Here is a 12154-nt window from a genome sequence, read left to right as displayed (position 1 = left end):
GTTGTATTTTAAAATGAGATTTAGCTACAGATAATCAATAATGTAATTATTTCTAATGCTGAGTCATTCTTTGTACCTTTACAGTGAATGAAAATACTAGCTATAATAATCATTAATCAAACATTCCATTCCCCCTTTTGTTGTAATGCTGAGTCATACTTGTGCTATACATGACTCATTCTTTACCAATCTTTACAATGAATGAAAATAGTTATGATAATTCATATTATTTTGCTCGATGTTGTGGCTAAGCTGAAGGTATACCATTCTTTTTACCTTCTCTATTGATATGCTTCTACAGAGTGTTGGGTTCATGTGCATGCTTCACTAAATCATTTCCTTGTGACCTAGAATAAGATTTTTCCAATTGGGAGTTGTATGCTGAGATTGTTCATGTTGTGAAGTGCTTTGTGCGAATGATTATTCTCTGTTCTTTGCCTCGGATAACTACAAATGAGGAGGTATGAATGATTGACCGAGAAACTGAATGAGATTGTTCATGTTGTGAAGTACTTTGTGTGAATGATTACTCTCTGTTCCTTGCCTCAGATAACTACAAATGAGGAGGTATGAAGGATTGACCGAGAAACTGAATTAAAATATACTTGATTTAAGGTATACCCTGGCCTCTTTCTTCTATCGTTTGTGTTCCTCTTCTCATTTATGTTATTAGTCCTTTCTCAAGCCTTTGTTTTATTTGAAACTTCAAATGTTGAGAAGTATATTTTTGCTGATTACTGAGTAAATGAACTGACAATGGGTATACATTCATTGTACTTTTGATGTATTCACTGTTCACTCCTTTTTTGAGAAGTTATGTTTCTACAATGTAGTATCTGTTTTTGTATAAGCACATCACGCACTTCCATGTGCCTTAACGATCTTGTCCTTCTTTTCATTTCATAGTATGGATGCATCATGCCGTGGTTTATTTGCATCTCTGCACCTTTACTGGGATGCTTACTGAAAGCCTTGCACAAGCGAAACCAGGCTATCGTTTGGAGAAAAACACTATACATGCTGAGAAGATAAGCTCAAGTAGAAGAGTACCACATGTAAATGACAATGATTTTTCATAGATACCCAGCGTTGGCTTGGTTGTGGATAAAAGGATCTATGTACAGAAGCATTACTATCATTTATAGTTGTGTGCGCGTTTTGTACTGAATCATTACTAGTATACATGTTCTTATCCCACCTCTTTGAGACATATTGTGCCTTTTGAACTCGCTGAGGCTGGAACATAACTGAAACATGTAGGATTATAACCTTTCTCACCTTGCTTATGGTATATTATTTATGTCCATGCTCTATATCTTATATTGAAGTTTTAGATGCTTGGCCATAGTGCTGAACCAGGCAAGGCGCGCCAGGGTGCGCTTTCGGTCTAGTAATCTGAGATTGAGGTCAAGATTAGCCTGGAGAGGCAAGAAATGGATAGAAAAATAATAATAAATAATCTGAGATTGAGGTCAAGATTAGCCTGAAGAGACGAGAGAGAAAATCACATGTGGGTGAACTACACGAGTACAACATGAGTGAAATCAAGATGAATGAAGATTGGAGAGAGATATTTTTTCAAAAAAGGGCGTCCTTTCTTATCTCATATAATAAAGCATCAAGGGATAGAAAACACCATATGGCCACACGAGAGGACCCGACTGAGAGGTGCAGGCAGCAACAACTCTAGACCATAGAGCTATGAGAGCTTCCCAATTAAAGAGAGCTTAGAAATTGTAGGAGTATTCATCAGTACATCATGATTAGATGATCCAGAAACATGCATAGTCTACTCTAATAGATATAGGTATTCATCAGTACATCATCTTCATCACATATATGGATTTTGCCCTATTAACTTGGTTCTGCCTGCAGTGCACCATTAAGGCATTAACACAAACATCATCTTCGATAGGAGCGACGCCAAAGTGATCAACACCATGTCACCAGATTCCATGTCTTTACGCTGCACACTTACGCCTCTTTGGAACAAACCTTGCAGACTTACTTGAAAGACGAGTTGCAACCTTGTCGTTGTCCAATGCCACCCCTTTGAAAATAGAAATAAAAATTAACTCAGATACATACACCATCTGAACATCTCGCAAGCAGTATGGGAAGATGAGATGAATTGCAACTTCATAAAAAAGATGTACACAATAATTGTTCAAAAAGAAGGAATAGACAAACAAGAGAAATGGCATTGCAGTGGAGTATATTGATAAAGAAAACTGCTTCGCCGTCAATATTAATGCAAACGTAATGCCATCATATCCTTGATTAGGTTTCAGATCGTCATGACTCCATATCTGTTTTCCATTAGCTCTCAGCTAACTCGTCATCAAAGCGTTGTCTGAGAACACCACACTAGCCATGATGTGACTTTTGTGGCCTCAATGAGCAGGTATCGCCTTTGTCAATCAGCTGGAAGGACTACAGCTGACACGCAAGGAATTGGTGGCGACTGTGCTGCAGACAAGGCCGGCACATGGGTGCTGTATTCAGGTGGGAAAAGGCTGAAGGCAGCAAGAAAGCAGTAAACTCAAGATACATGGAGTCCCGACAACAGTCCACGTGCAAAGGACGTCGGATTATGCATGACAGGATGTAGAAGACAGTCGGAAGGCCCGTCGCCTGAATAAAGCCAAAGAAAGTAACATGAGAAGGGCAGCGAGGCTAATGCTACGGGAGTTTTACCTAATGACATTTCCATGCAGGGAGAACGGCTTTTCCTTGGCCGAGTATCCAGTTACACACGGGTATAAAAGGTACACAATATCAGAATCAAAAGGATTACAACAGGGACAGCCAAAGATGTGGCCTGGTTGACCCAAAGTAACCCAAACAAAACACATTCTAAAACTTTTGTCAACAGAAAAATATGTGTTAAAAGCATCGTATATCATCTTCTAAAGGTACAAGGCATTTGCTCCGACATACTAGAAAATAGAGGACAATATAGTTCTATCCTTCACCAGAGCAATCAAAATAGTGTGGTTCCTAGAATCCGCTTCAAGATAGCGCACCATAGTAGTAGCAACAGAAGGCTGCCTGATGAATCAAGAACTACACGTGTACAGATAAAATGGACCGTCCCCAAAAGAGCAAAAGATCCAACAAGGAGATGGAGTGCACCTACACAAGGACAACTTGATGACAGAAGGACCAGAGCTATTATTGATATACAGTGTAGTGCACCTACACAACTGGAGCGTCTAAAACTGAAACGCTTGAACAGCCCAACAGAAGGTTCATGGTAACAATATTGTAAATGCTTCAATTAATTAACATGTTACTATTTTTTGCCGAGGGGTAATAAATTAACATATTACTATTAACACAGGCACACTAGAGGTCCGTGATGAAGGCAGGAAACTGAAAAACCTGAGACAGGAATAACATCGGGCACACAACCCTGATAAGTAGAGTGGTGCGGGTCTAGAAAGTCGGCATGCAGAGAGTTGCTGAGACTCGTACACCAAACCAGGCAGCAGGTGAGTTGCGTCATAGATTCACAGGTAAAATATATATAATAAATAAGCAAAAAGACCAGTGTTACACTACCATATCCAACAGAAAGCTAAGCAAAGGCGACCATGTTATGTAATACTGTATGCAAGAACGGTACGTAAAAGACATAATTTGAATACTATAAGTGAGCTTCTTATAGCTAGTAGTTACCAGTTGGCCTTTCAAGGTGTTTGGAGGAGAAGACAGTTGGAAGTAGGGGCATATTAGGGAAATCGTTTTTGTCATCCACACACTCAGCACAGCCCGCATCCTTGCACTCAGCACAGTAGGACCGTCGATTGATATATTGAGTACATGCCTGCAGTTTCGCAAGCTTCATGTCAATCACGCTCATCCACCCCTTGCCACCAAATTCCTTCTCCCTTAACAGGCAGCATAGAACATCCGGGTCATCCACACTGACGACTGGGAACTCGGGAAGACGCTGCTGTATGTCCAGAGCTTTGTAACAACGTTGCGCCCATAGACCATCCAGGTTGATCATGGCATGTTGCTCCCAACTGAATTTGTCGGAGTTCAAAGTCCAAATGGTGATTTTTTGGGGACCCTTATGCTGCTGCCCTTGGCTTGTTATGCGAGGAAGCTGATGCCATGGCGAGTCATCATCATCGTGGATTGTCTCATGGAAGTCATTGTCAATGTGGACAAAGCGCATCTTGCCTTGGCTAATGGACACACTTCGGAACCTCCCAGGGAAGTGCCTTGAGACCCGTAGCTCTTCAGGGTATTCTTTTTCTCCAGGGAAAGGTACGAAGTGGAGGGGCGGGGAACCTCTAGTGGAAGAGAAGTCAGATAGCAGGACACCGCTGAAGTAGTCAACCCAGCACAGGAAACGGTCGTCGAGAGCGAGCACATCGTCAGTTGACCAGAGCTTGGGGAGCTTGCCACTGCTCTGCTTCTGCTTGGGTGCGTGCCAACGTATCAGGCCAGGCATAATGGGGATGATTGTCCACTCTTCAGTCTGGGAGGAGTCGAAGACGAAGAGTGCACCATCCAGGACACTGAGGTCGGCAACGATGTAGCGCTTCTCCGAGAGCCGCAGGATGCCTGTGGAGAATTTATCCATCAGGAACAACCGCCTTTTCCTCCTCCTGTCCTCGGTGTACCGGGGGAGCAACTGCACCGAGGGGGAAGGACCGGCGGCCGTGTAGACGAACAGATCTGACGGGGCGCAAATCCGGCTCAGGATGTCGATGTCGAAGAGGACGAGGTCCTTGTCGGTTGCCCGGACGAAGGGATAGGCGGGGGGCTTGGTGTCGGAGCATTCTCGCATCGGCCAGTGGAGGTTGAGGTAGGAGACCCCTTTTGGAGGAGCCGCGAGGGTGAAGGACACGTAGCAGGAGCGGCCGTGGTCAATGCGGAGTTGAGCGGCGGTCTTGTTCTTGTTGACAACCCGACGAGCAGCGTCTAGGTCCTTGTGGCAGCGGGTGCGGCCGATGCGATCCAGCATCGCCCAATCGGGGAAGACGGCGGTCCCCTCCATCGCCCAATCGGTGAAGAAATCGGTCCCCTCCTCCGCCGCCATCTCCCAATCGGAGAGGGCGGCCATCTCCTCCTCCTCCTCCTCATCCGAGCTTGACGCGGCTTCGACGGGCATGGTGATCGGGATCGGGAATAAAGCCGCCGCCGCCGCCGCCGCCGCCCTAACACAAACCCTAGGTTTTTGCTTTGGTTGGGGAACCGATGGACGGGAAAGAGGCGACAGACCAAGTTATACTACCACTGGCAGGGCCAGCTCATTGGGCCACCGTTCCCTCGAAAAAATAAGCTCATTGGGCCACCAAACTAGTTGCACGAGAGAAGAAGCCGGCACACAGAGCATCTCCGATCAGGCCGGCCCATTTACACATTGCTGTACCGATACCACCAATTCAGTCGCTGTAGCGGTTCAATCTGAAAATTTCAAAAAAAAAATTTACTAAGAAAACAAATCCTGAAAATTCAAAAAATGTTCATCAATTTGGGAAAAGTCCACGAGTTCAAAAAAGTTCATGAATTCGAAAAAATGTTCATGAAATCTGGGAAAAAGTTCACGAAATTTATAAATATACACGAATTTGAGGAAAATGTTCACAACTTTTTTAAAAAAATAATAATAATTTTTTAAAAAAAATCGTGAAATTTGGGAAAAAGTTCACAATGTTGAAAAAATGCTTGCAAAAATGAGAAAAGTTCACAGACCTGAAAGAAAAGGTTTACAAAATACGAGAAGATTGGCTACTATTGTGGCGTGTGCTGACTTCTCAGGCACGGTATGGAGGATTGGGGTATGTTGCGTGGAAAACAAATTATTATTTTTCCTACGAAACACCCAAAGATCTATCTATGGAGATGCTTGCAACGAGTGGGGAGTGTGTGCCTACGTACCCTTCTAGACCGAAGCGTTAACGATCTAAAGATCGTGGTTGATGTAGTCATAGTCCAATCCGATCGAAGCACCGCACGTGCGGGCACCTCCGAGATTAGCACACGTTTGGCTCGATGGCGTCCTCTCCTTCTTGACCCAGCAAGTGAGGGAGAGGAGGTAAATAAGATCTGAACAAACACGGCGGTCTGGTGGTGGTGGCAGTGGCAAAACTGCAACAGGGCTTCGTCAAGCGTCTGCACGAGGTGGGGGCGGTTTGACGGGAGGGAGACGGACAAGTGTGGAAGGGTGGCTGTCCCCAACACCTCCCCACCTTTATATAGGCGTGGAGGAGGCTAGTAGATTGCCCTCCAAGCCCCTAGGGTCGTTGGCCAAGGGGGAAGGAAAGAAATCCCTCCTTTTCTTCCTCACCGATTGCTATCCCCTTTTTAGGGATCTCGATCTTATCCCTTTCAAGATACGATCCTATTCATTTTAGGGGAGGATATTGGTGCACCTAGACTAGGGGTATGGGACCTTACCCCACTACCCACGTCCATGTGGGCCCCACTCTGGAACCTTCTAGAACCTTTCCGGTACAATACCCAAAAAACCTAACATTTTCCGGAACCCTGAATCTGACTTCCCATATATAAATCTTTAACCATTACGGAGCTCCTCGTGATGTCCCGGATCCCATCTGGGACTCCAAACTACTTTCGGACTTCACCATATGAATATCTCAATACTACCCTAGCGCTACCTAACGTTAAGTGTGTGACCCTACGGGTTCGAGAACATGCAGACATGACCGAGACTCCTCTTCCGTCAATAATCAATAGCGGGACCTGGATGCCCATATTGACTCCCACCTGTTCAATGAAGATCTTTTGGCAATCTGAGAGAGGTCATTGGTCCATGCATGATTGTTCTATATGACTTCTTACAAGAACCTTGGTCAAAGTAAACGGTAAACCATGCAGTTCCTGAAATCCATTTCTATACGTTCATCGACGCCTGGACACTGCAATGATATCTGCAGCACATTGTTGGCCAAGTTCTAGTGAGTTTCTTGGCTGTTGTTACTACTGTCTTGCTGAATGAAGTCTGCAAGCAGAACACATTCAGCTAACTACTACACCTATGCTAGCTTCTCTCGAGGAATCCATGTACCAATGCCGACGACTACTAGTATATCAACTGCACTGCGGCCGGTCACTTGATAGCAAAGCGAAACAGGTTGGCCTTTTAGTAGTAACAAAACAAAAAGAATCAGGATAAAAACACGCTTGACAAGTAACAAACTTTATACTTCCTCCGTCCGAAAATACTTGTCATCAAAATGGACAAAAAGGGATGTATCTAGAACTAAAATACATCTAGATACATCCCCTTTTATTCATTTTGATGACAAGTATTTCCGGACGGAGGGAGTACCTCGGTAACTTGATTGCCAAAAGGTGACAGGTAACGATCAGACAGGCCAGAGTTACACATTTACACGATCCAAGTTTCAGAACCTTTATTACCACTTTACGTCGGATTTGCAGCATTTTAGGAGGATTGGTGCTACAACACCATGGGGAAACCATAGGAGCCCCTTTGCCACTGGGAGAAGACAGAACCTGGCACTGCAATTGGAGTGCAGGTTAATTAAGCTAGGATCAGGACGATGAGATGAACGTCTTGATCTTCCTGTCAAGCTCATCCTTCTTAGCCCCGACCACGCGACTCACCTCCTGCCCGCCCTTCACCAGTACAAAGGTCGGCATCGCCTCTACGCGGAATGTCTTTGCAACCTCCTGCGAAAATTCCAGTACATTAACATTAAGAAAAAAATCACTTCAGTTTCTGAAGAACAGGAAACATTCTGCTCTGAATGCATAAGCTGCCACAAGAGACTTGATAGAGAATTTTTTTTTGAAGTTCTCTCTTTCCATATGCACCGATTTTCATCCTTCACTCTTTTTATAGCCTAAAAGAATACTTTGGTTTCGTAAATTTTACAGCTAAATTTTTTCATGTAAAGTTGCAACATAGAAAGTGATTTTGTACTATCAATCCCCACAGAAGTTGAGGGCCATGGCATAAAACATACTACCTCTGTAAACTAATCTAAGAGTGTACTGGAGCATTCTTTAATTTGAGAGTGAACTCAAGTAAATTCAAAGTTTTATGGGAATGGCTAGGTGCTAGGCAAGCGGCAGGGTGGGTGCAACCTGGTTGACACCATCAGGCTATGTGGCTGCATAGGCAGGCGAGACGTGAAGGAGTCCCCCATCGCTTATGTGGTCTAGGTGGGCCTGTTTTATAACAATGTTTTTCATGTCTAAATTTGGTACCAATCGACAGTGATTGTGCATGCTATGTTCTGCAGTCATCTCAAATTAACCTCAATCAGCTTCACTAGAGAGGAAGAATATGTGGAATGCGTGCTTTAAATCGAACAAGAGCAAGCCTGTGTATGAGTATTCACTGTTTTGATATCCTAGTGGGAGATGTCTTAACTGGCATCAAGTGACATCCCAAACTCACAAACTAATTGTGTGTAGAACATTGCAGGAGTGCCATCACAGTCAGCTCGCTCGCCATCTTATACCTGTGCCCAAGCAGCTCACAGGTTCAATACTACAAATCAGACATCTGGCTTAACACACGATGCATCCAAATCTACCGGAGTTAAGCACTAGCAACGATTCCTCCCAAATATACAGTTGAACAGGGATATATTTTTCGGTAATGATAACTCCCGAACATTCGGGAGTTAAGCATGGCAACCTAAACGGGTTTAGATGGTAAGTTTAGTTTGCGTGAGATTAGGAAAACATGGCAATTTTCTGACAAAAAAACGAAAAAGGACGAAGTTGTCATCCCCTGTCAACTAAAGTTGCCATCCCCTATGAACTAAAGTTGCCATGTAAAAACGTTCGGGACGAAATGCTCAAAATCCGAACCTCGTTCGGGAGTTATTGGATTCCATATTTTTTCGCTGGATGATTGGGCGAGACTGGGATCTAATTCATCATCGAACCAAAGGCGTGAGCTACCTGTTTTCTCCAAGACGGAACTAAACCAGAGCCTTCCCCCTTCCCAATTCCACGAGGGCCCAAGCCAGATTAACAATTCGGTGGCGTTACTAGTAGACGAGCGCGGAATCCAAGCAAGGAGGAGCAAGAGGAAGCGGGAAGGAGGCGGTAAGCGGGGAGGAAGAAAACATGACATGATTAGGTATATTTTTACTTCCTCACTGTGTCGCGGCTGACACCCTTCATGCCCTGCGTCGTTTTCATCGACAATGGCATCACATTCACAATTGATTAAGATCTTGCTTGGGATCGGCCTCAGACCCGTCATGAATCCCAGCCATCCACTTTCACCATGATGGCCCCAGACAACGGCGGTCGTGACCAGTACCTTCACCATCTTTTTCCTTGCATTCTTTGTGGGCTTGATGCGGGTGAGTATGATATCCGTGAGCTAAGGTGATAATGAATCCCATACCATTGCATGGTAAAATTGGTGCTAGACCCATCTTTATCGAGGTAGAAGGTGAGGTTGTACCACTTGTACTGGATGTCTACCTCACCATCACCGTTGTCGAGGTACAACAGTGTAATGGTCCCAAAATAGCCCTTCTGCCCCCCTGCCAGGTGCCGCCGTCGGCAATGCTATTTATGCAGCGGAAGCTATGGGGTGCGTTTGATGGTGCCCCATAGAATAATTCTTGGCGCCATTGGGATGGTGCTTCCTAGGTCATTGACGATGATGGTGTATGTGTGCGGGTTGGGGAGAATGCCTAAACTCTATTGCAATGTTTTTCAAATGAGACATTGAAACCTCAAAGTTCGCTTTCCGTCTTGTGCACCAGTGTAGCCTTGAGATAAATAGTATGGACATTAGTCACAACCACGAGCATGTCTTTTAGGAGCTCCTAGGAAGAAGAGATAGCACCACTCTTGATGTCTAAATGGAAGATTCCGAAGTCTATATGTCGACGGATCGTCTTCTGGTATCTTGGTTTCTTTCACCGTAGATAGAATAATTGGACATGGCATATTAAAATTAGAGGTACATGTGCTATTATGTTCCTTTGTAAAATAGATTAATTCTACAGATAATTTGAGCCACTTAAAAGTTCTTGTCAAAGCATATAAAATTACTGTGTGCATATAAAAATACTAATTAATCATAAATGTAAATCATGAAACAAAAAGGAAATTCATTATGCACACAAAGATCTAGCTTTCTTGATCCTATGTACTCCCTCCGTCCGGAAATACTTGTCAGAGAAATGTCTAAAAGTGAATGTATCTAGAACTAAAATATATCTAGATACATCCATTCCTCCGACGAGTATTTCCGGACGGAGGGAGTAACAAATAGTGCACAACTTCAATAAAAAATCCGAAAAAAGCAGACTATAAAGCTAACCGCCCAGAGAAGCAATCGTTATACAAGACTGATTAAATACCTGATGTCAATCTGGTGTTGCACCATCTTACACTCCTCTACTCACCTTGAGTGGATATACTATTCAGAAGATCTACCAAATTTGTTTTTTACAGGATATACTATTCACAAGATGTCAACATCTTACACTCACCTACAGATCGATCGACCAGGCTGGAATTTTCAGTTCCTTTTTTTAACGGGGTTTTCAGCTCTCCTTCATGCAGCTCTCACAGGAACATGGCGTAGATTTATTTTCACCATCCCTGCTACTAGCAACAGCCATCAGAACAACCCATAACCCTTTTATCTCCCAGTCTCGTTTTCTTTTTCTAATGGAGCTCCCTCCTTCCTCATAGATGCATCATTCCTTCCCTGTCGAGCTCCCCTTTTTGAAATACAGGCTGTACACACTGCATGCCCCTCTTTCTGTTCTCTAACCATGTATAATTGTATATCTACCATCTGTTATAGAACTAGATGACTAGTTGCGCCAATGGCGCAAAGGGTGAGAGGGAGTCAAGTATTGTGAGAATATTTAGACACCCAAGTCGAAAACCAAATGTGGCCAACACGCCCGCGTCCTCTGCTTGGAAGCCGCCTTTTCTCACCGGATCTAACATAGATACATGATTCTTCAAGAACAAATTTCAGAGAAAATATAAAGCATGGAAGGCGTTAAGTTGTACTATAGAGACCATACCACCATATCTTCATTTAGTTTCTTTAGAAATCTAAAGGTCTAAGAGGATGGTACATGTGAGAAGCTGTGAATCCACAACAAAAAACTAAACTAACTTCTGAACAAACATTTCAAGTTTGAAAGCCACAAAGAAGCAGCCCAGATCTCTCGTTGTAGTAGGTTTACTTGCACATTAGGAATGCTAGTAGCTTATTCTTTCTGTATTCTGAAAGAAAACAAAAAATCAGACATTAGAAACGTCCAAGTAGCACCAAAAGAATAAAACAGTGGAGGTTAGAAAATACTCAAGCATCAGGATGGATGAGTAATTATCAAACAGAAACAAAAGGGAAAAAGAAAAGCAAGAAGCTCCCTTCTCCCATTCTTTTTTTTTGTTCCCTTTCACTTATATACATCAAAGCAACACACATGCACTTTAACTATAGAAAAACATAATTCACCATTGAGGAACAAAGTTACATTAGAGCACCACATTTTATAAGGAATATACATCTATACTGACCTTACTTGGGTATGACCTAAGTAGGCTTGACATTCACCATGATTCATACACACAATGTGCTACATCTAAGATAGAACATGAAAATTGTTATGGCCGGCATATACTTTAGGGGCCTGGCCCAGTTTATTTTATCGTTATTAGGGGCTTAGCCCAGTTATCATATTGGAGATTATATAAACTCATGTAAGGACTCGTTTGAAGTTAAGCAGGAAGCAATCATATTTGATCGGCTTCCTTAGGGAGCCGGGAGACCTAACCCTAGACGCCACCTCCCCTGCGCCATCTCCCTCTCAGCCTCCTCCTCCTCCCACGCGACTACGGCGTCGACGCGCCGGCGGCGGCGCCCATCTCCTCGCCAACCAGCCTCCCACCCCTACAACCTACTGTCCAGGCTAGGTAGGGCCCAAGCTCCTACCAGTTTGGTATCAGCTAGCTTCGGTTCGATCATCTCTTCACCACGGGCCAACCCGTCTCTCCCGCTGCCGATCACCTCGTCGTCTTCAGCGACCACCACGACTGTCGCCCCGCTCCTGCCCCCTCCAGGATCCTCCGTCGCGCCCTCCCCCGCCGGCCTCACCTCGGAGGAGGTGTCCGGAGTGCTGCGGGACCTAACCTAGGCGGTCCA

At 44.1% G+C, this 12154-nt stretch overlaps 1 protein-coding gene and 1 long non-coding RNA gene across 3 annotated transcripts; one reads left to right on the top strand and one right to left on the bottom strand.

The window, feature by feature from the left end:
• Positions 1 to 307: 307 nt before the first annotated feature.
• Positions 308 to 1248, top strand: LOC123117251 (uncharacterized). The gene is made up of 3 exons (XR_006457325.1): positions 308 to 461; positions 550 to 615; positions 907 to 1248. It is a non-coding gene; the product is annotated as an uncharacterized lncRNA (long non-coding RNA).
• Positions 1249 to 1709: 461 nt separating this feature from the next.
• On the bottom strand, positions 1710 to 5201 carry LOC123113769 (uncharacterized). 2 transcript variants are annotated; one of them, XM_044535081.1, is made up of 2 exons: positions 3682 to 5201; positions 1710 to 2050 (listed from the first exon to the last, which is right to left on the bottom strand). In XM_044535081.1, exons 1-2 carry the CDS (start codon positions 5126 to 5128, stop codon positions 1962 to 1964), a joined length of 1536 nt encoding a protein of 511 aa, XP_044391016.1. In that variant the 5' UTR covers positions 5129 to 5201; the 3' UTR covers positions 1710 to 1961. The 2 variants fall into 2 exon arrangements, with proteins under 2 accessions (XP_044391016.1, XP_044391015.1); XM_044535080.1 differs by lacking the exon at positions 1710 to 2050 and adding an exon at positions 2102 to 2634.
• Positions 5202 to 12154: the final 6953 nt, after the last annotated feature.

The sequence above is a fragment of the Triticum aestivum genome, chromosome 5B, assembly GCF_018294505.1.
Source record: "Triticum aestivum cultivar Chinese Spring chromosome 5B, IWGSC CS RefSeq v2.1, whole genome shotgun sequence".
Classification (NCBI taxonomy): Eukaryota; Viridiplantae; Streptophyta; class Magnoliopsida; order Poales; family Poaceae; genus Triticum; species Triticum aestivum.
The sequence above is the reverse complement of the archived record's forward strand: the minus strand, read 5'-3'. Positions and strand labels throughout refer to the sequence as shown.

Coding starts and splice junctions, on each gene's coding strand:
- LOC123113769 (XM_044535080.1), bottom strand. CDS start 5,128: ATGCCCGTCGAAGCCGCGTCAAGCTCGGATGAGGAGGAGGAGGAGGAG. Junction 2,635..3,681: donor ACACCTTGAAAGGCCAACTG/GTAACTACTAGC, acceptor GGCTTTATTCAG/GCGACGGGCCTTCCGACTGT.